The sequence below is a fragment of the Xiphias gladius genome, chromosome 17 (assembly GCF_016859285.1).
Source record: "Xiphias gladius isolate SHS-SW01 ecotype Sanya breed wild chromosome 17, ASM1685928v1, whole genome shotgun sequence".
Lineage (NCBI taxonomy): Eukaryota > Metazoa > Chordata > Actinopteri > Istiophoriformes > Xiphiidae > Xiphias > Xiphias gladius.
The window spans coordinates 17,314,461-17,338,083 of record NC_053416.1 but is presented as its reverse complement, the minus strand read 5'-3'; the positions used below and the strand labels follow the sequence as shown (position 1 = coordinate 17,338,083).

Below are 23,623 nucleotides of genomic sequence, written 5' to 3'. Positions count from 1 at the left end.
ACAGTGTCATTTCGCATTTCCTTTTCTGATCAAATTTCTGGGACAGCTTTAACTTTTGGTGATGGTGAACAAGAACCCAACACTTTTATTACATTTGATGGACACAGGAGCTCAGTACACAAAGAAATTGATTTTTCAGCACTAAAATAAACCAACACGTGAGCACAATACTGAGATCATTACTGTCCACTGACTGAGTTTTAAGCTCTGACATGCAGGATTAAACACTGCTGTCCACGTGCATTATTGAGTTTCTCTGGTGCAGACACTGGATCTGGTTCTGTATGGGGATCTGCAGAGGGCAGCAGCCTCCCAGTGGTCTTAGTGGATTCTACAAATCTTTAAAAAAAAAAAACAATCCTAGAGCATCAGCTGCATGTCTGGGTCATCCCTTCTGGACTGATCCTGTGGCAGTAGAGAGAAACAAAGGAACTTTTATTCTGATCATTATTTTTAATTGATGCAACACTTGAATAGCACTGCACAGACAACACCGTCTGCAAACTATTGACCATACAGCTGTTTTTATGAAATACACTGACCATATGAATAACATATCAGAGTTGTGATTCATAATTGGATTCATGTGGTGAATCAACTTCAGTTAGTGTGGATCAAGGGCAGTAGAATGACAAAGTAAGTTGCTTCCTTATACAAGAGAAAGGATAGTTGATGGGTGCTGCTACTTAATATCATCTTAAAATGATTTCAGTAGCAGTAATCTCTGCATGGACAGTGACCTACTGTTTTATGTTTTGGCTTTATGTCCTTATGTTAAAAAGTAATGAAACTACACCGCAGTGTGTCAGTAAAATCTTGGTGTTAATCTTCTTTAGTTTGAGGCTTCACATCTTGTACAAAATCATTCTAGTCCAGCATACCATCCAAATTAAATCTGTTCACAACACAAAAACAAGAATTAGGAGTTGCAATGTTGTGTCCCGTTCTGGAAACAGTTTTTAAAACAGCAAGAAGCAGCATCATCAAAATAAAAGGCCATGCATGTTAACAATCAGAGCGCTGTCAGCTGTATTGAAAGCTTTCGAAAAAAAGAGCTCTCCGTTGCTGTTTCTTGTCTCAAGCCTCCATACCATCCATAAGTTCTTTTTTATTGCCACTCAGTCGGTCCTGTTGTTACAAAATGATCCATTTATGTATTAGGGTTTGGTTTAAGCCGGATTGATATAAACTCGTAAGATTGTTCAGCGAAAAATATCCTGGGAAAACATTAAGCTGGTTATCAATAATTTATGTTTTTTATTTCTAGAAAAAAACATTTTTGGATCAAGAGATAGTTGTTTAAAATTATGAAGCTTCACCGGTTTTGTGTTGGGAGAATGTGCCGTGCAATGACATTTAAATTGTTAGGATAATGCATTCAGAATTTACTGAAATTAAAAACAGTGGGTTTACAGATAAATTGAGCAGAAACTTAAGGGGGCAGGAACAAGACACTTCAGTTCCTCTTCACTTTGTACTTCTCCGTAAGGTACTGTATATCACTTCTCTATAGCGGTAACACAGAGAGAGGACAGTTTCTATTCAGAGACAGGTCTCTTTTGAAGGAGTTGGTAACATATATTATAAATCCAGTGATTATTTGGATGAAGATTTCACACGTCAGAAAGGTAAAAAAAAAAAAAGACACTCTTGCTTTTAAGACATTGGGCTCCTTTCAATGAATGAAACTATCTCAGGTAGTTTCAATTTCTGTTCCTGTCGTTGATTCTGATTCAAAAGGAATGTGTTTATTACCTCCACACAGTGGTAAACACAGAAGAAAAATAACTTAGTAGTACATAGATGCTAAAACACCAGACTTATTATGTAGATGTGAATCATGCAAATGACTTGGTGATCCAGGTTCTGTGCTGACCCTCTTGAAATCTGGTTCAAATTCAGTTCTGGCTAATTAAGAACCTAAAAAAACTGCAACAACTGATAATATTTAGTCCCTAGTTTTCTTTAGGTAACAGTAGTTTAGTGTAATATGCCCCTTTTTGATCAGGTACCGGTACTAAGGAGCCACAGGAACTAATTTTAGATGGTCAACTAATATCATTGGTATCAAATAGTTCAAAGTGTCATTTACATGTGTTTTTTAAGATAGACATAGCACAACTGTATACTTTTGTATTTGCTTACCACTTTCATACTGGGAAATCTATGCACACACCATCTATACAATATAGGTATCTGGTATTCAAGAGCTGAGATATGAATTGACTTAAAATGATTCAGTCAACCATCACTGTCCTCTGCTTTAAAAGCAAGCAGTTAAATCATGACAGGATAAATCTTCCACCTTGTTTGTCCTTGTTGCCTTGTTGTAGTTTTCTGAGGGGTACAAAGTATGACCAAGGTCACTGACACAGATATCATCAGTCTTGGGCTCGTTTGACAAAAATGAAATTATTTCTTCTTCTGAGTAAACAGGGCTATTATAAAACACTGGTGGACTGGATACCACATCGAGAGAGGGTGGCACCAGACCGGTTACCATGGAAACAAGGACTGATTCATGGGTTGGGGTCTTAAGAAGCTCGGGAATATGTGATCTGTACAAAGGCAGTGAGTGATAAGTGTCCAGGCTCAACCCTCTCTGTGTTTGTGGAGAGCAGGAGGGTTTTAGCAGACCCCGGACGTTCAGTTTGTTGTTGGAACAACATGAAGGCAATCTGTGATTTTCAAAAAAAGAACCGGCTGCCAATAATCTACACTCTCACTTTGAGACCGAAGAGAAAATTGATTGCTCACGCTTTTTCAAGGCATTGTGAAACATGGAGATGATGTTGCTGCACCTAATGAATGATAGGCGTAGACAAACATCATTTGTGCCCCCATGGGTAATGATGTTTGAGATTGTTTGAGGGTTCCCAGTAAAAAACATGAGCAGGGTCTTAATGTGAGCAGCCCTGACACCATATAGATGGTGCTTGGACGCTTCTCTATATGAACCACCACTTGTGTGTCAAATGGGAAACCACGCGTGACTGGAAATGTCTTGAGCTGTCCACTTCTGCCACATCCCTGTACCATTTGAGGCATACAACATAATCAAGCCTCACAGTAGCTCAGATACACATGGAAGTCATTTTATAGTCATATCATATTCATCGCATATTGTTCAGTCATATGTGACCACAGCCTTTTATAAATTCTATATGAATGCAGTGATTATGAGTCAGTATTCTTAAATTTGACCTTTCATGGCCAATAAAATAAAATAAAATCACGGTTTATAGTCTTTCTCCAACAGAGTTATATATATATATATATATGTGTGTGTGTGTGTGTGTGTGTGTGTGTGTGTGTGTTCTCCTGTGGGAACTGTGAGCTCAGGGACAGTATGTGTCGGCTTGTACGCTGTTGACACAGAAGCTGTGTCCAAACAGCAGTTTGCCCATTCTATGGAGACTTTGAAATATTAATATGTCACACAGATCAGGCAGTTGTTATTTTAAAGAAAACAAGTGAAAAGTTAGGGCTTCAGATCAAATATAATACACAGTATATATATAACAAAAGCCTTTAGTGCTCCAAATAAGAGACTTGGGAGGCTGTTGTTCTCTGCAGTGTGTACAACACCACTGTTATGACTGCAATGAGGAAACCAACAAAGAAGACAATGTTCAAAGTGATCAAATGCTGCATCAAACGATGTAAAACAATAGCATGTTACAAAGCCCAATACAAACCTTTTTTCTCTTCTTGAAGCGCAGACATAATCCACTTCAGTATTAAGAAAAACCTTTGAGAGAAACTGGCTAAATATGTATTCAGCAACACTTCCTGTGTCACCAAATGTCTTCTAGATGATATAAGTGCATCTTTACACCTCAACGCACATTAGCATATCTTCACACGCCATTGAAACAGCTGATAACCTCTGATTGTACACAACTTCCATATTCAGTTTACAGCTTTTTAGAGGCTTTTCACAGAAAAACTGAAAACATCTGCTGATATACTCTCTTACTGTGATGAAATAGAAAGAGTGTGAGAGCAGGCAAGGAAGGAAAAGAAAGATTTCTTGTGACTTCCTCACTTTTCTCTATTTTTATTGTATGTGCATACGTGTGTGTGTGTGTGTGTGTGTGTGTGTGTGTGTGTGTGTGTGTGTGTGCGTGTGCGTGTGTGTGTGTGTGTGTGTGTGTGTGTGTGTGTGTGTGTGTGTGTGTGTGTGTGTGTGTGTGTCCGCGTGCGTGCGCAAGCTGTGTAGCTGTTCTGGTAGCAGATCTGCACCACTGCACCTGCTCTTTAGGCTGCAAGCACGAGAGAGGAGATGCATGTGAAAAAGCTAGACAGGAAGAAGCCTTGTACCTTTTTGAGAGCAACAAAAGGTTTCAGCTTGAGTTGATTGACGTCAGTATGGTAAGACAGAGCATTAGGGACAAATGATGACAGAAACTGGCCGATCTCTACCTGAAACGAAATCCACTTTGCTGGTAAGTTGCAATCACAACTTAAAACAATGAATTGTATTAGGATGTAGAAAAAGGGAAGCACGCTACTTTATACTCTGTAGTGCAAAGCTATTGCCTTTAAATTACTCTTAATCTGTTCATTGATTTAGTGAACATATAAAGGTCTTAACAGCTGCTCCAAAACCCTATACTGGTAGTTATTGACAATGTTTCTGTGTTATTATTTATATATTCTTTTAAACACTGGTGTAGGAGTAAACTACAAAACTGTGTCTGTTTGTGTGTTTCTATTTGTGAGGGTGAGAGACTTTTTAAGCTTATTTCTCTTGTATGTTGGCACACTGTCAGTAAGCCAGGAAGACCCCCTCCCCTGTGTTAATACTGTCTATTGTAAGCATGAGCAGGGGGGATGTGGTGAGCATTAAGACTGCTATGGAACTATTTAGGGAAACTTTGGAACGGAAAGTGTGTAAAGGAAAGAATAATAATGAAAGAAAACAGAGGTACAGGGCATTACTCAACAATAAAAGACGTCAGACCTGCTTGCTGCTTTACTGTTGGAATTCAATACTTGTTTATCAAACCCATTCTCCTCCACAGTGTCTTTATGTGTACTCACTGACAAGCTGATAAGGGTTGAATATAAAGCTGTCAATTAAGATAATAGCATTGTGTGTGAATAATGAGAGAGATGTTGAAAAAGACATTTTTTTCTCTCTTTTTCTATGCAGGTGGCCAGTGGACGAGACCAAAAGGGAAGCTGCAGGCACTGAAGAGTGCAGACGAATGGATGCCATCTTAGAAGGGCTGATACAGACAGAACCTCTTCTAAACAGAGGACAGCGAGTCGGGCTCCAGTGATGATCCCTACATCCTCACTCCCCAGGAAGGACCATCCTGCAACTGGAGTACCACCAAAACACACATCTGCACACCTGGACGGACCCCTGCAACCAGAAACAGCTGAATATTCCCCTCAGTCTTTTTCATTTACACTCAAGAACTCACTGCATTGTGAATACAAAGCGTGGCACCTCACAGAGGCATCTATGAGAGCCAAAGGGTTGAGAAAGTTCGACCATCTTAAGTGGTGTGAATGAGGACTAGATTTTTTGCTTTCACTCCGTGGGCTTTTCATCTTTGTGTACAGTGCTCCAGTTTCACACCAGCACCATAGAAACCAGGAAAGAAATTTAACTGGGAGAGAAGAAAGCTCTGGACCAGAGTGGAGAAAAGATCGTTGGACTGGAGTTTGTTTCTCAGGCACCATGCAGTCAGATGACCTCTTCATTCGCAAGTTTCGCCGTCAGAATGTGCGGCCACCTATTGCCACCGTCAGCTTTGACCCCAAACGGGAAGCAGGTGTAGTAGAGTGGCCGCCCAGGAGGGACGTAGACGGAGCCAATGGCGATAGCCTCACTCCGAGCCGCGTGGGGCTGAACCTGAGGTCAGTGGGTCGGGGCCACATCATGCAGAGAAGTAACAGCGATGTAACCTTAGGAGACTTGGACTCCTCCGGGAAGGCAGGGGGGAAAGCAGCTCGGGCGGCTGGTGAGAAGGTGGGTGTGGGGGCTCAGGGCGACTCAGGTGTGCTGCTACACAGGGAATACGGCAGCCTGTCTTCACTGGAGAGACAGACTCAAGCCCAGGAGCCGTGCACAGATGAGCAGGGGCCCCTGAGTCCAAATGCCCTCCGCTTCAAAGACCCTTTCCTGCTTTTAGGACTGCAGGGCAATCCTCCAGAGCCTGATGGATTCTTTCGGGGTCTGTCTGTTTCCACAGGGGACTCCCCAAAACCTGCCAAGCCGCCTAAGCCTGAAGGTCTAAGTAAGAAGACCAAACCTGGGGCCCCACAGATCCCTCAACCAGGCCCTTACGACAACATCGGGGGTGGAGCCTGGGTGAGGAATTTTGCCCACTACGATGTTCAGAGCATCTTGTTTGACCTCACCGAGGCAGCCCACAACAGAGACAGCATTGGTCGGAAAAAGAATATCACCTCAGGGGCTTCAGCCGCCTCCCAGCTGCGCCCTCTCTCCCAGGCCACCCCCTCCTCACCTGCACAAGGTGGGGGAGGTAACGGGGGGAATGCAGATGACCCTGAGCAGTCGCTGCTGCTGGACGAAGGGGATGGCAACGATAATGAGCTCCTGCTCAGCTGCCCCCACTTCCGCAATGAGACAGGGGGGGAAGAGCAGGTGGGTCTGTTTCGATCCCAGGGTCGGCGGGGACTCTGGTCGAGCCTGCGAACTCCCAATGATGCAGTGTCAGTCTTGGAGGAGCCCAGAGAGAGTAACATCCAACAGCAGGGCAAGAGCAACTACTTTATAGAGCATGCAGATCTAGGAGCCCATTACTATCGCAAATACTTCTACATGAAAGGTATGTGTAGTGCAAGTTAACTTAATTTTTGCTGATTCTGTTTATGCCAGTTAAATGAGAGAATAATATCACCGAGATAAAAGTCAATGATTGTCCAGTTTAACAAAAAGTGGAATTACACTTTGGTGCTATACACCAAAAGGATAAGCAATCACTTTTCAACTCTTTTCAAGTCTTTATGAAGTTACAAAATTTCTCAGATTTCTCATCTAGCCATTTAGACACTAGTGCAAGAATTATTAGGGAGGAGGGGGAGGATAGGCTGACTTTTTAAACTTTCAGCCCCAATATTTTTCTTACAGTCCCTTATCAGCGTTGTATTATTGTGACCCAGCACTGTCTTAGTTTTTTCATTATTTTTCTTCACAGTTGTGTTTATGTGATTGTACTTTCATCACAGAACACCAGAATTTCTTCGGCATGGACGATCGCCTCGGTCCAGTAGCCATCAGTTTCCGTCGAGAGGAGAAAGAAGGATCCAGTGGAGCTCAGTACAATTACAGAATCATCTTTCGCACCACAGAGGTAAAATAGCGCTTTTCTCCCCTTAAAGCTCTCTTCAGGTTCAGTATATGTAAAATTGATTTGACTGGATGTGGTGAATGTGAACCCCCCCTCTCAGATGAAGACACTGCGAGGTTCCATCTTCGAGGAGTCAGTGCCCTCTGCTGCTCGTCACACGACCCCCAGAGGCTTATCTCCCAAAAGGCTGCTGGAGTTCATCATGCCTGAACTGAACCTGCACTGCCTTCGCTTGGCCTCAAACTCCCCCAAGGTCAGGGACACGCTCCTGAAGCTTGACGAACAGGGGGTAAGTAAGGATACGTCTGATGACACTAAACACTGCTGCGTGTGTCAGACAGAAAGCTTTTCAGGGCAAATAGCATCAGAAAGCTTTTTTTGAATGTCGTCCGGAGTCTCAACATGTTGCAACTAAAAGCATGTACAGTCTATTAAACAGTCTACATCTATCATGGACTGCCCACAGTGATCGATCAGCTGTGTTTAGGTGTGAAAGTGCAGTTATTACATCTGTTCATTCTTCCTGTAGCTAATTCTGCCACTCTGCTGCCTTTTCACTCACCATGTAGCACTGCAGCTGATGAATTTGTATGTCACCTTTTGATGTCAAATAGGTTGTGTACTATAAAAAAGGCAGGTTCAGCTGTAGCTTCAGCCTACACCCTTTGGTCTACAGCAAATCTTGATGATATGTCGTGTTGTTCTCTACTGTTTTGTTGAGAGTAACTGACATTTTTTGATGTGTTATTTACAGACCAAATTGAAATTTAGTTTCAACTTCACCCATTTAATATGATAATGATTAGTCTGGTCAACACTTTTTCAATAAATAATTTAAAACGGTCAATATAATGACAGTTGTTTGACACATGTTCCCAGAGTCCTCAAGTTGCTTATTTTGTCTGACAAACACTCACAAGACTTAAAAAAAAAAGAGATTAAACTAATAAAATGAAGAAAAGTATCTTCAAGTTTGACAAAAAACTGCAAACATTTTCATAGTTCTGTTGATCTTCTGTTGATCATGTGTTAAGCACTATCACAGGAATAGAAACTTTATTTTTATGATTGCGTTGCAGAGCCTGCTGAACATTTAAACTCATCCACAACAGACAGGCTCTGGCTTTACGTTTTAGGTTAACTAGGTCAGAGAAGCAATGTTCAACTTTGACAAAATAAACTGTGTGTCGAGCAGCCTGAACTCTGATGTAAAATCTGAAGGGGATTGATAGGGCCAATAATGTAATGTATGCTGTGTGGGTGTGTAAAAAATGTTCTTTTTGAACTGAAAAGTAAGATGTCAAATGATGAGGGTACTCCATTATATGAAAAGTCTTGGTAGTTTGAATGAAAAGATGGTTGTGATGGTATAAATATGCATATTCGACAGTGTGGTGAGGATAATTCTGAGCTCGTTGCTTCTCTGCCGTCTGATGCAGCTGAATTTCCAGCGAAAGGTTGGGGTGATGTACTGCCGGGCCGGGCAGAGCTCAGAGGAAGACATGTACAACAACGAGAGCTCTGGGCCAGCGTTTGAGGAGTTCCTGGATCTGCTCGGGGAGCGGGTGCGGCTGAAGGGCTGGGAGAAATACCGAGCTCAGCTGGACAACAAGAGTGAGCTGAAAAACACGCACCACACCCTGATCTATTGGCTGCATCTCACCTTGTCACGGGACCGTTATCCGAAGGGCATCAGTGCACATCTGAAAGCCTAAGATAACTCCAATCTAGCCACATGTAATCTGAGTAAAGCCTGCAAATAAGCATAGTCACTGCTGATTATCTCCGAGCTGTTTTCCCTTCAGTGAGCAGCTGAGAACAGCAAACGGGAGAGATTTCACCCTGACTGTGGCAGTTTGAGTTTTCATTTAGAGATGTTGACTGATTTCGCTAACCGTCTACCTGTCTGTCTCTTTGTGTGATGTGTGTGTGTGTGTGTGTTTATGTATTGCTTGTGCTTGTGCAGCGGACTCAACTGGGACGCATTCCCTCTACACACGCTACCAGGAGTACGAGATTATGTTTCATGTGTCCACTATGCTGCCCTACACAGCCAACAACACACAACAGGTGAAATAAATATAACAAAGATATGACAAATGAGTTCCTTTTCCTGCTCTTTGTGTTTTTCCAAAGTCAAGTTCGTAACTTGGAAGTCAATTTTCTCAGATATTTTCCCCTCTATTTTTAAAAATTGCATCAACATTCATTACCCATGTCTGTTCAGACTGCTTTGGTAAATGCTTTAGAAAAAGCCTCTGTGCTCCGCAATAAGCATGACATAAAAATCCTGCCCCCCAGTGTTCTCTCCCACCATGAAGCTATTCACTGTCGCCTCTCAGACAGCCTTCCTGTTCAGCTGACTGTCACTTCTTAATGTGCAGTCTATAGTTTAAGCCTGTTTGCTGTCAATTACAAAGAAACTGGACATGACTTACTGATGTAGATTAAAGGTTTAAATAAAATAAAACGCGGTAGTGACAAAGGCCCGAGGTTCCTTTTTAACCTAGCAGCTTCCTGGTGGCTACAGCTGGGGATTGGTAGTGTTAGTTGACATCCTCCCCTGGGGTCTATATTAAAAGAAAATAAATATAATCGACAAATGTTTACATTTACACTACATAAAGTAAATAATGCAGTCGCAACATCACCATTGCATCCAAAAATAAAATTACATCAAAACCAGACATATACAAAATATTAAAACAGAACAAATTAAGTGGGTTGATTGGTAAAACAAAAAAATAACAATAATAATATCAGTCCATGTGAACATGCAAGAAATTTTTGCTCAGTTATTTTGCAGGCCTGTCTTCAAGGATAATCTACTTAGCTGTTTCTTAAAACCTTTTTTTTGTAGATACTTGAGATATAAAGCATGGCAAACTGCTACAGCGAGAGAAGGCTCGTTCTCCTCTTAGTTTTATTTTACTGAGACTCTGGCCTGCTTGTTGAATAAAATTCTCTGTGTCTTTGTAATGTCTCCTCAGTTGCTGAGGAAGCGACACATTGGAAACGACATCGTGACAATCGTTTTCCAGGAGCCAGGCGCATTACCCTTCACTCCAAAGTCCATCCGCTCCCATTTCCAACATGTCTTCATCATCGTTCAGGTTCACGAGCCCTGCACTGACAACACCTATTACAGGTATGATTTGATCCAATCAGTCACATTGTGCAAAATGCCATTATTGATACCCAGGCATTTAATTTCATATTTTTAGTCCCCTTTTGATTGATTTCCCTTCTTTTAAAGGCTGAGATCTGTCAAGATAATGAAGCAGTGAACTAAAATTAAGTTGTGAAAAGATCTGAGCTTCAAGGAAAAACACAAAAATAGTTCACAGAAGATTTTGCTCACCATATAATTCATGATATGCATGTAAATCAATATAAAGATGGATGTTACTATATACATATGTTATGTGATGTTACACATCTCACATCATAGTAGTAGTGGGGCAGCTCAGGGGGAAACACAAATCTGTGCACCACCATACCCTCTCTTTTACTCTGTCATTCCTCTTTTTGTTTCTCCTTCTCAGGGTGGCTGTGACACGCTCTAAAGACATCCCATTATTTGGCCCATTGTTCCCAAAGGGCGCCCGATTCCCTCGCTCACCTGCCTTCAGAGACTTCCTCCTGGCGAAGGCAGTAAACGCTGAAAACGCTGCAGAGAAGTCAGAGAAGTTCCGTTCCATGGCCACTCGCACGCGGCAGGAATACCTGAAGGACCTGGCCGAAAACTACGTCACCACAACACCCATCGACTCCTCCACCAAGTTCCCCCTGCTCTCTCTGGGAGGCAAGCGCAAAGACAAGCTGAAGGGCACTAAAGGTGCCGAGTTGCACAGTGCCGGGGCACTGGTGTGGGCGGCGATGGTCTACAGCAGAGATGAAGCGGAGGCCGGCGAGCACAAGCTCCCCTGTCTGCTCGGGGTGTCGGCTGAGTCGGTGGTTCTCATTGAGAGGTGCACACGCAGGGTGGTGTTTAACTGCTCCTGCCGAGATGTCATTGGCTGGAAAGCAGTGATAGAGACTAAGGAGGGGGGGCCTTGCTTAGATATCTTCTATGAGCGCGGGGAGTCAGTGTCTATCAGTGTGCTGGAGAGCCAGGCAGAGGATATACGAGAGGTGGTGCAGAGGCTAGAGGTGAGTGGTTTTGGCCTGATTTGAAATTTTGCAGTGAATGGTTTATGTCTTTCTGAATCAATCATCCTTTTCTGCACATCCACAGCTGGTTACGAGGGGCTGTGAGGCGCTGGAGGTCACCCCCCTGCGAGATGGAGTCGGCCAGCCCGGCTTCCTGATGAACGAGGAGGGGTTTGTGACGGAGCTGCAACGGTTCTGCTACGCTGAGAGCGGAGGCCTGCAGCTGTGGGCTCGTGTGGTGCGGCTGTGCGGACACTCACTGGTTCACCTGAGCCCCGAGGAGAGGACCAGGCTGCTGCGCATTGCACACAAGATCCACATCACTGTCATCCCACCGGACGAGAACGGCAAGCCTCGCAGGTGGGTGAGGCTGCAGATAGACGGAGAGGGGGAGGGAGAGAGAGGACACTAACGAGGGCATGTTTGGGTCAATGGACACAGGCTGAGACTAGACTAAGGGGCTGATGGGTATAAAGCAGGCAGCAGAAAATGTAAAGAGTAGTCCCGGGGAGGGGGTCAGTGAGGGGGTCAGAGAGAGGTTGACAGCAAATAAGGAGGAGGGGGTTAGTAGCACAAGTCAGTTCAGAAAAACAAGAGAGGTGCCACTCTGGCAGCCTGCAGTCAGTGTCACATCAGCTGGCTAACAACCAATCAATCCCTCTAATGATGTTTATTCACACTGGCACAGGCTGTCCCACTGTTACCAGCACACTTTCCTTTCAGCTGACACACAGACAGGATTGTTAAAATAAATAAAACCAATTTGAAACTGGGCACTGCAGTTCTCAGTTAAATGAGGCAACGTTTCAAAGCTGGCAGCAGAAGCATCCACAGAGGAACCCCCCTTTATATTTCAGTCCTGAAATGCTTGTTCTGTGTCAACCAAGCTCAAATTGTCACAAAGATGTCATAATTCATGATAAGAAGTGGAGGCTCTGTGATTTCAAAGGAATATGACAGACACACAGACAAATATAGCGCTTTTTTTCCCATTTCATTTTTGTTTTTGGCTTTTAGATTCATTTATGACTCAACAGTGAAATGAGAAGCTGGATGGAAAAGAGAGGCATGATGGCATGATTCTTCATACTAAGTTGTTGTTGTTGTTGTTTTTTTGTTCTGCAGAAGTTTCTCTGAGCTGTACCAGAAAGCCATCAAGGATGCAGAGTGTAAGCCTGGCGAAGACCAGTCGGGAGAGGCCTGGGTGCTGGATGAGAGGGAAGAAGAGGAGGAGGACGAGGAGGAGGGCGAGCTGAAGGCGGGTGGGGTCGGTGAAGCGGACATAATGGAGGTGCAGGTGGAGGCCGAAGAGAGCGAAGAGCAGTCGTGTGATAAAGGGCAAAGTGAGAGAAGTCATGACTCGCTCCTCACGCCGTCCAGCTTACCTTTGTTACGGGCCACTTCTCTGCAGGACCAACCGGCCAATCAGAGCCAGGAGGTTAGCACCTCGCAGCTCACACGCAGCTACTCTTTGGAGAGACAGCCGTCCTACGGGGATACATGTGATGGGTGAGTGTTAATAAGGCTAATGCAACTGTTCATTTAAACTGTCATAACCTGTCATGTGAGTGTGACGGAAGCATTACACAGAAAATGACTTCTTCATGTCCAAAAAACAACAAGAAATGCTGCTCTGCTAGATGTAATAATCTCTCTAGATACATCTGCAAATGTGTAGACCATCAGCTCATCCAAGATGGCTGAAAATATCCTGAAACCGAAGCTGATGCATCATAAATCTTAGAGGCAGTGCGTCACTTTCTCAGCAAAGGACGAGGCACAGAGAAAGGACACCAACTGTTGTGTCACTCTCCTTCGCCGGATTGTGTTACCTTAATGCAGTGGTGTTTGACTTATGTTTCACATGTGAAACCTACCTAGATATAAGTAAGGATGCTCCTTTTTTCAACTTTAGTGCTTTTTCAAACTCCAGAACATTTGGATGGCTGGACAGTAGATCTTTTCCCTTTAATAATAAAAAGAGGAAATTATTTTAAGTGTTTTTATTTTTCAGGGCAATAATAGTTAACAATAAGTCAAATAAATGACAACAAGAAAGGACATTTGATTCCCTTTCTTTCCATAATGTCACAAGAATGTTTGCCAAGTATTACGATCGAAGAAGAGAGAAAAAAACATGTGTAAAAGCAGCATGACGTGTATGAATCTGCCTGGCAGATTATTTTAAGCACACTGGCTGGTTTCACTCCAAAAAGTCCAATCAGCTTGAAGAGGACCTTGTGCATAAAGGAAATATTCATGAGGATAATATTAAACTCTGCTGTTCACCATAATGAATTTGACTGCTTTTTATTGCCACGCAAAGCCGAATAATTTGACTGAATTGCATCACATATGATGTTTGTGTTAGATAATTTAAGTGCAGGAATGCAAAGAAAAATCCAAAATCTAAGCTGTCCTGGAGATTAATTGTCTAGGTGCTCCAGTTTCTACTTTGACCTCTGGATTGGATTAAAAAAAAAATGTCACGAAGCATCAACAGCAGATTTGCTTTGTGTTTTTTACCCACCACCACCACCACATCTCTCCCTCCCTGCCTGTTGGACAGGCACGTGTACGGCAACATGGGGCTGAAGATGGAACGCCACATCTATGAAAATGTCGGGGAGCTGAGAGACGCCACACCGGATCTGATCCTGGCTGTCAAACCCAAGGTTCCCCTGGAGGACGAACAGGTGACAGACTGAGACGAAAGGACATCTGAGCGGTTTCTCCCCAACACTCCATCCCCTCTCTGACAGTGTCGTTTCCCCTTTATTTCTATCTCTATCTTGTCTTCAGTTCATGGGGGCCGAGTTTGGCGATGACAAAGCTTCGGCAAGTGACTCCTCTCTCTCGTCTTCCCGGTTGTCTTGTGTAGACCGAGCTGAAAGAAATTCACGAGCCCTAAGTCTTCATAACTCCATCACCAAGAGTAAGTACCTCCCTATACCTGTAGACTTTTTAAATTAAACTTGAAATATATGTATATTCACTTGTCAGTATCAGTAACAGTACGTATTTATGTTGTATTCTTTAACAACAGGAATATTAGCAGCAAGAAAAATAAAAAAATATAAATGTGTGAAAATGAATTAGGAGACAAAGAGCACACAGAGATTATGAACAATGCTCTTTTCTCAGACACAACAGCTGACACAACTGCTTGAACGATGCCAAAATGGAACATTTACACGTTTGCCGATCATCTCTGCCTGATATGAGCCTCAAATTCCTTTTTTCCAGATTTTTTCTGCCTTAAACCGCTCTCTTCATTATCCTACCTCTGCTCCCCATTGCATCCCCTTTGTCCCTTCTCTTTCATCCACGCTGCCCCCTATTCCGCTAATCTAATATCACCACTGCTCTGCTGCCACCCCCTGCCAGGGCTGGGATAAAAGGGGGACAGATGGGTAGTGGGAGGCGTGGATTTTTAGGCAGCCCCAAATCAAGGAACCCCTCTTACACCATCTGCTCTGCCTCCACTGAGACTATGAGACTCATCATTTACCCACCATAAGAGAACACTTGGTCATGCCCTCATCAGATTCTTCTGTTTTTTGCGGGGGGATTGTTTTACATTGCGTTCTTCCACAGGAAGTCTGCAGGTCATTAAAAAGCATCACAATGTTTAAACTGAATGATAAAATCCTAGGCCTTAATAGATATTAAAAAGGAACAATTGTAGAATCTTGAGTGTCATTTAAAAAAAAAATCTTTTATTAAATTTGCATCCAGTAATTTACCAAGACTTGATGATTTTAAGCTCATTGTCTTGCATTGTGACTTTCATCTCTTCTGTTTTTTGGTTATATGCTGCCTTAAATTCCATCTTAACTGATGTCAAAAACATCTTACAAAGTCAAAAAACAGTTTTCAGTGAAACCCGCAGGCACACTACATACATCATAACATTTCCTCCTTGTCCCTATGTGCTCTGCCCCGGAATCCGACCAGTGTTAACACAGCAGCATCCCCCAGTGGTGGTTCTTTGTTACTGTAGAGCCAAAGTGGATCTGCTCACAATGACTACAGTGTGTCACTGTTCTGCTGCAGTGTCCAAGCTACATCATACTCATTTGCATGTCTCAAATGGAAGCTTGATAAATCTCAGCCTCTTTCTCTCAGTTCTCTCAGAGACAACAGATTCAACTGAGGAGGAGTGGCAATCCATCGCGGACCTAGCCACAGCCTGCCGCAGCATCCTGGAGGCTTTGTCTCGAGAGGGTAAGAAACTGTTTACACGTGGACACCTCACTTAGTGTATACGTAGATGTTAAATAATACAACAAGCTGTCCTGGTGGTTAGCACAACCAGAAAACACCAAGCTACAGGAAGAACTTGCAGAAGAACTTGACTGACCTCTATAGAGTCCTGACCTCAACCCCATTTATTCCCAACACCTTGGGGATGATTTGGAAAGACGACTGTGAGCCAGGCCTTATCCCCCAGCAACAGTGGTTGACCTCACTAAAGCTCTTGTGGCTGCAGCCTGGTTCTACAATCATGTGCAAAGGGCTCTCAGAAGACAGCATTATATTGGTTTAGGAGTGAGATGTTCAGCAATCATTCAGCTGTCCACATACTTTTGGCCATTTAATGTATATTGAAAGAAACACAGAGAGGACACAGAGAAGAAAAGTTGCTTCAAGAAGTGTTTAAATGACTCCATGTTCTATAGTGAGAGAAAGTGTACATCTCCCGTCTTCTTCTCCATCATCCTTACTACTGACTATTTTATGCACAGCTGTTGTAAATTGCAATAATGTCGATGACGTTCCTTGTCACAGACCGCAAAGCTGGAGACGCTTCACAAGCAGGAGCTGACCAGACCGATGGCAAGCTGAAAGACTCAAAGGAGAGGTGGGTTGCTATACAGTACATGCGTGTTCAAACAGTTCAATATCTTTGTAGTTATTTTCTTGGTTTTTCTGTGTCTGAATCACTGACACCTCTAATCCTTTATTCTTCGTCAGTTATTTAGACTTTATGGGCTACATCCAACAGTTCGAGTCAATGCGATGGCTTCTCTCTGACATACAGAGAGCCCTCTTGCTGACTCAGTGATGCGCTTACACGCATGCAGACGCAGATGCACACACACACAAACGCACAAAGACACACACGGTGTCTGACTCACTGTCATTTTCATCTTTCTGTATAACTCCCACCCTAACCCATTTTATTCTTCTTTCATACTTTTTCCCAGCTTCTTGGCTGACTTCTTTTTCTTCACCATGTTGTCTTTGTATCAAGTCCACAGAACAAAAAAACAAAACAGAAAATGAGTCAGTAATGAATAAGCAACCACCAACTTAAAGCTTTTCTTCAGTCCAAGGCCCCACGTACTGTAGAGGTCAGTTTTGATGACTACGTCACCATTAAACTGGGCTCCAGTTAGCATGTAAAATGCTTAGAAAAGAACCTAGCACAGTGTGCTCCATATACTGTACTATTTTATCTTCCCTCATTAGTGTCTGCTTGGGACCCTAAACTTGAACAATTGCAATAATCATCACAACTTTTGTTCAACATTTCAATCAAAAGTTCCCTTTTTCCATTTTTCAGTATATACCAGTTGGGTAAGAGAGGAATTCAGATTACATTTGGTGACTACAATAAAAGGCAAACTGCCAACCTCTTATGTCCTCAAATGTAGCCAGCACTCACTATGTAGCACTTGTGGATAGCTTTCACAAATGAGCTTTAAACCAACCAGAAATATGAAATATACAGCCATATCAAATCATCAAACTTAAAAATACTAGGACCAAATCATTTAACAACAAAGCCATGTTCTTTCCTTTAAAAGCATTGTCATGCTTTCCACATCAACAGGAGAGCGCTTGTGCTTTGCTCTGTAGGGCGTAGTCATTATGTATAACTGCAGTCAGACGAAATGCATCATGGGATGACTGTACTCACTCAGAATAGGTCTGCTTGTCAGCCATAGCAATTACTGTAAATTGATCTCCGAGTATTACAGGTTTAGTTAAGGGCAGCAGGGACGATGCCTTGAGCTCTGACGCTGCCAAAGTGACAGACGGCTTGACGACCAATCAGGATAATTAAAAAGTTCACTCTCTATTGAATGAAAGGATGTTTTATAACAAGAGAAGACAACTTTTTCCTCTTTTTCTTTTTTTTTTTTTTTTTTGCAAAAGCAATGCAAGGAAAATCTTTCTATAAAATGCAGCAGAAAAACCAGTTAGGACATCTTTTGGTTTGGTGGTTTGGAAACAAAACCATTTTGCCACTTTGGTTTTCATTTATATATTTTCCAATTACAATCCTTAAAATTCTGTAACTGCTTTTGACAAAGTGTCACTGCTTCTCTTTGTTGCAGTGACTCTCCAGGCCACCTAGAAGAGAAGGTATCACAGCTGGAGGCCATGCTGAAGAAGCTGCAGGATGACCTGCAAAAGGTGCTTTGACTTTCATGAATGTTTTTCTCTCTAATACCATTTTCAGTGAGCTTCCTCACAGGAAAGTAAGCAGGTAGGAGAAAAAATTTAAATTGATTGGTTTCTGTTACCGGAGTGAGAAGATTTGTATTTTCTGTTGCAGCCTTTTGTTTACCAGTACAAATCCTCTCATCCATGCAACAATTTCAAGTCACAGCTGACTCACTGTAGAGATGCATACAAAAACACTCAAAAGGTATAAATGTATTTAAATTTTTTTTTTCTTTTGACATAACATTTTCAGATTTTGGGACAATTCCGAAATCATAATTTTCTATTTATTTATTAACGACTTCTTTAAAGGTCTTATCAATATTTTCTAATACTTCTGCACTACCGAGCATAATTCTCTGTTCTGTAACTTTTTCATGTAGATGTGAAAGAATACTGTATCTGATGAATTCAAAGGTGGAAACAGCAAAAAAACAAAAGAAATTCTCAGCACAAAGTCCTCTAGTGTTTCCAAACTTTCAACCACATCTCATGGCCTTCCTTAGTGGATGGAGTTGCTCAGTCAACTACAGCTAAATGGACCTTGTCTTGAGAATTTTTTTGTCAATACTATATATATATATGTCTCTGTATGTACAAATCATGATATTCTTCCGAATCACATGGAAATTTTTTTTTTAAGTCCATGATCACGACTAAACTCTAACTATTTTCATTATTGCTTATTTTGATGTATATTTGTCTAATCAGGCAATAATTTATTCCATGAGCTCTCAAGAATAACAACAAAAAATCATTAGTGCTGATACAATTAGCTGGTTGGCTTAGTGACAGAAAATGAATCAACAACAATTTTGATAATTGATCACTTGTTTATTTTCCATCTTCTTAATTGTGAGGATTTGCGGCTTTTCTCTGTTTTAAATGACTGTAAACTGAATATCTTTGGGTTTGGGACTGATGGTTGGACAAAACACGAAATTTGAAGACATCAGCTTCGGTTCTTGTAAATTGTGATTGTGATTTCCCACTCTTATAGACATTTCATGAATGAAACACTTAACTGAAAAATAATTGTCAGATTATTCAATCATGAAAATATTGTTAGTTGCAGCCCTTTAACCACTGTAAGTGATTATTTAGTTTGACTAGGGGCCCTTAAAGAACTGATTTTAATAAATGATATAAACAGTGAAAAGTCAGCAAATGTTTGGTGTTTTTACCTGATGACTAAAAAAAAAAAAATCAATTCTGTCAAACAAATGATCAGTTTAGTGACTAATTGTTGTACTGTTGTACTGTTTTGGATTGTGAGTGTATTCTTCCTCACTGCAGTGTGATGTGCTTCTCTACACTGTTTGTGTTGTTTTATTTCAAGCTCTGTGTTTATGTGTGCCCACTAGTTTCCTTAACGCCACCGCTGTACCTGTCGCTCCCCTCCCGTTCCTGCCACAGCGATCTGAGCGACGGCTTTTGTTTTGTTGTGTGCCGATGTCTTTCAGGAGAAAGAGGACAAGGCAGTGCTGCAGGCCGAGGTGCAGAGCCTCAGGCAGAACAATCAGCGGCTGCAGGAGGAGTCGCAGAGCACAGTGGCCCGCCTCATCAAAGTCACCGAGCTGCTGTGCAACGTCAACAAGCCCTGTTAGCTTCACCACTGCACGCACAAACACACAAATCCGCAGAAAGATGCAAATCGTACAATGTCCTTGTACACTCAGAACACTTATTTTGTTCATACATATTTTCAAAAAGCAAATCCACACACACACACCTATCCTCTTCAATCTGTATTACCACAGTAATACCCTCTGTCCTGAATCCTGACCTGCCTGTTGGTGAGGGAGTATGCAAATCAACTCATAAAAAAGGAAAAAAAAAGACATTTTCAGAATCCCATGACCTTCATGGACTGACCAATGTGCAGCTCTCAGGCTGCTGTGTTGGTGTGCTATGCTGGAGTGCTTCTCTTAGTGTGTATGAAACAGTATGTGCGTGGATGTGGACGTGGGTGTGTGCGTGTGCGTGTGCGTGTGCGTGTGCGTGTGCGTGTGCGTGTGCGTGTGCGTGTGCGTGTGCGTGTGCGTGTGCGTGTGCGTGTGTGTGTGTGTGTGTGTCGTGTGCGTGCGTGCGTGTGCGTGTGCGTGTGCGTGTGCGTGTGCGTGTGCGTGTGCGTGTGCGTGTGCGTGTGCGTGTGCGTGTGCGTGTGCGTGTGCGTGTGCGTGTGCGTGTGCGTGTGCGTGTGCGTGTGCGTGTGCGTGTGCGTGTGCGTGTGCGTGTGCGTGTGCGTGTGCGTGTGCGTGTGCGTGTGCGTGTGCGTGTGCGTGTGCGTGTGCGTGTGCGTGTGCGTGTGCGTGTGCGTGTGCGTGTGCGTGTGCGTGTGCGTGTGCGTGTGCGTGTGCGTGTGCGTGTGCGTGTGCGTGTGCGTGTGCGTGTGCGTGTGCGTGTGCGTGTGCGTGTGCGTGTGCGTGTGCGTGTGCGTGTGCGTGTGCGTGTGCGTGTGCGTGTGCGTGTGCGTGTGCGTGTGCGTGTGCGTGTGCGTGTGCGTGTGCGTGTGCGTGTGCGTGTGCGTGTGCGTGTGCGTGTGCGTGTGCGTGTGCGTGTGCGTGTGCGTGTGCGTGTGCGTGTGCGTGTGCGTGTGCGTGTGCGTGTGCGTGTGCGTGTGCGTGTGCGTGTGCGTGTGCGTGTGCGTGTGCGTGTGCGTGTGCGTGTGCGTGTGCGTGTGCGTGTGCGTGTGCGTGTGCGTGTGCGTGTGCGTGTGCGTGTGCGTGTGCGTGTGCGTGTGCGTGTGCGTGTGCGTGTGCGTGTGCGTGTGCGTGTGCGTGTGCGTGTGCGTGTGCGTGTGCGTGTGCGTGTGCGTGTGCGTGTGCGTGTGCGTGTGCGTGTGCGTGTGCGTGTGCGTGTGCGTGTGCGTGTGCGTGTGCGTGTGCGTGTGCGTGTGCGTGTGCGTGTGCGTGTGCGTGTGCGTGTGCGTGTGCGTGTGCGTGTGCGTGTGCGTGTGCGTGTGCGTGTGCGTGTGCGTGTGCGTGTGCGTGTGCGTGTGCGTGTGCGTGTGCGTGTGCGTGTGCGTGTGCGTGTGCGTGTGCGTGTGCGTGTGCGTGTGCGTGTGCGTGTGCGTGTGCGTGTGCGTGTGCGTGTGCGTGTGCGTGTGCGTGTGCGTGTGCGTGTGCGTGTGCGTGTGCGTGTGCGTGTGCGTGTGCGTGTGCGTGTGCGTGTGCGTGTGCGTGTGCGTGTGCGTGTGCGTGTGCGTGTGCGTGTGCGTGTGCGTGTGCGTGTGCGTGTGCGTGTGCGTGTGCGTGTGCGTGTGCGTGTGCGTGTGCGTGTGCGTGTGCGTGTGCGTGTGCGTGTGCGTGTGCGTGTGCGTGTGCGTGTGCGTGTGCGTGTGCGTGTGCGTGTGCGTGTGCGTGTGCGTGTGCGTGTGCGTGTGCGTGTGCGTGTGCGTGTGCGTGTGCGTGTGCGTGTGCGTGTGCGTGTGCGTGTGCGTGTGCGTGTGCGTGTGCGTGTGCGTGTGCGTGTGCGTGTGCGTGTGCGTGTGCGTGTGCGTGTGCGTGTGCGTGTGCGTGTGCGTGTGCGTGTGCGTGTGCGTGTGCGTGTGCGTGTGCGTGTGCGTGTGCGTGTGCGTGTGCGTGTGCGTGTGCGTGTGCGTGTGCGTGTGCGTGTGCGTGTGCGTGTGCGTGTGCGTGTGCGTCTAAGAAATTCTGGAGTGTTTAGGGTGAGAACAATTTTTAAAAAATATATAAATGAAAGGGATGTAAACTGGAAATGTCAAAAACAACGAACTGAGCATGCTTGTTCCTTCTGGAAGCGTGAATGAAAACAGTATTAAAGGAATACCGAATAGGGTTATACCTCTCTTGACGACACAGACGATGGCAGGAACGAACTGCTTCAGATTCCTTCCATGATTGCCTGTAGCTGTTTTCTTCTAACCTCACTATTGTAGCAGCCATACTGTAGAAGATCTCCTGCTGGCCTGAACCACAAAATGCCAAAAGGCAGCTTTTCTTTCAGCTCGCAAAATAGCTTTACATGTCTGGATAAAACACCTTGAACTAATAGTGAAATACAGAATAATGTATTTAAATATGTTTTGTGTTTGGCAGATGTCTACAGTGACTATTTTGGGTAATTGTTTAGTATGGCTTATGAGTGGTAGCGGTAAGGACAATAGGTGAAATCTTACCATTCCACCCTGATGTGTGTTTGTGTGTGTTTCTGTGTCATTCTTGCACAATTTTTTTTTTTTTTTTTTTTTTTTTTGGAAAATCAGCGCTGGACAGGGCACACACTGTACTTTATTTAGCCTGCCCAAGTTATGTCTTGCTCAACATAAGAAGGTGGATAAGATCTCATCCCCCTGACACCACCTTACCTCACCTTTTTGTGTCCACTGCTGACGGCGCTGTTATCAGACTTGTGTTCAGAGGAGGTGGACTGCTTCTCCTCAGTGCCAACGAAAAAGCCCAGGCAGCTCTTCTGATTCCCACCAAAATCAAACAGAACTGACTCAGCCACAAACTAAACTCCAACTACAAACTCTGAACTCCGACAAAAAGGATGCCAAACTTTCGCCAGTCACTCAGACTCTCTTGTTTCTTGTATAAACTTCCTCTTGTAATTTTATTTTAGAGTCACTGTGAATACTTGGTACCAGCATATTAAGATACAGTATATACAGATTAAATTATGAATCTAAACTTTACCAGTATGTGAAGATACTGTATGTACAGCTGAACTGTTCCATGTTACTTAGTGCATTGGGTTGTGTATGCCCTCCTTTTACAGGATGATTATGCAGAAAAGTGTTAATTGTGGCCATGCAGGTTCCTGTTTCATCCCCTGTACATGCTGAAGCCTCATGACTGAACAGGGAGACGTTGGTGTGAGAAGACCTGTTTTACTGTGTCTTGTATAGTCATTTAGATTGTAGGAGGTTGGTCAAGCATGAGAATGTGCCAAGCAACTTCCAAGTCCCCCCCTCCCCCATGTGTGTATGTATAAAAATGTAACTTATTAATCATGGAAATGTGGATTTTCTTGTAGCTGTTTAAACTGGAGGGAAGTCATGAGGAAAAATGTGAAATAGGGCAGAAAGGAACATGGGCTTGGTTATAGATTTTTGTTTCTTTTGTAGAAAACCAACAACCATGATATGACGTGACAAAAATACTATCTGCAACTCTTGCTTAATGTGACTATGGTTTTTATTATCATTCTAGTATTGGGCTATTTCAGCTATAGCTCTTACATATTTAATATGGTCTTAAAACACCATTAGGTACGCCTTAATGAGTGAAACTCTTCTTTCAGAATGGATGGTCAAAATTGGTCATACTGGTGTTATGTGAAGGCTTATTTCTCTGACTTGTGCCTACCTGAAAATGTAATGTATCTTAACCCAGCTTAGTGATCTCTTTTCTTTGTCTTTGGTTGCACTTACTGAGGTTGTTTGTGGCAGATGAATGATTTTCTAAGAGACCATCTCAACATCTGGTCTTTCATCCGCTGTGCGAGGGAAAAGTCATTAGGTGACACATGATCCGAAAGAACAGATAAGATAGGATAATAAGATAATAATAATAGATGTGTGTTGTTGATCTCAAGCGTCAGTGAAGGTTTACAGCTCTGTGAGTACCACCGATTGTTACAAGAATCGTCAAATATATAATTTTTAAAAGTGAATTAAAAGGAAAAAGGTGCTTAAAATGACTGATGATGCATTGAAA

General features: G+C 43.7%; 1 protein-coding gene across 8 annotated transcripts in view; it reads left to right on the top strand.

The window, feature by feature from the left end:
- The window catches only part of zmp:0000001168 (signal-induced proliferation-associated protein 1), a 30,627-nt gene extending 10,688 nt beyond the window's left edge, over positions 1 to 19,939 (top strand). For 2 of the 8 annotated variants that reach the window (XM_040150715.1, XM_040150713.1), the window contains exons 2-16: positions 5,159 to 6,809; positions 7,210 to 7,334; positions 7,432 to 7,620; positions 8,771 to 8,945; positions 9,298 to 9,401; positions 10,322 to 10,479; positions 10,877 to 11,483; positions 11,569 to 11,843; positions 12,609 to 12,992; positions 14,053 to 14,179; positions 14,286 to 14,418; positions 15,612 to 15,710; positions 16,275 to 16,347; positions 17,831 to 17,909; positions 19,403 to 19,939. In XM_040150715.1, coding sequence (XP_040006649.1) covers positions 5,696 to 6,809; positions 7,210 to 7,334; positions 7,432 to 7,620; positions 8,771 to 8,945; positions 9,298 to 9,401; positions 10,322 to 10,479; positions 10,877 to 11,483; positions 11,569 to 11,843; positions 12,609 to 12,992; positions 14,053 to 14,179; positions 14,286 to 14,418; positions 15,612 to 15,710; positions 16,275 to 16,347; positions 17,831 to 17,909; positions 19,403 to 19,546 — 3,786 coding nt within the window. In that variant the 5' untranslated portion in view covers positions 5,159 to 5,695 and the 3' untranslated portion in view covers positions 19,547 to 19,939. Of the gene's footprint in view, positions 1 to 976; positions 1,629 to 4,291; positions 4,449 to 5,158; positions 6,810 to 7,209; positions 7,335 to 7,431; positions 7,621 to 8,770; positions 8,946 to 9,297; positions 9,402 to 10,321; positions 10,480 to 10,876; positions 11,484 to 11,568; positions 11,844 to 12,608; positions 12,993 to 14,052; positions 14,180 to 14,285; positions 14,419 to 15,611; positions 15,711 to 16,274; positions 16,348 to 17,830; positions 18,145 to 19,303 lie in introns of those variants that run through there. The other 6 variants (XM_040150716.1, XM_040150714.1, XR_005709253.1 and 3 more) reach the window with 6 other exon arrangements.
- The last annotated feature ends 3,684 nt before the right edge of the window (positions 19,940 to 23,623 follow it).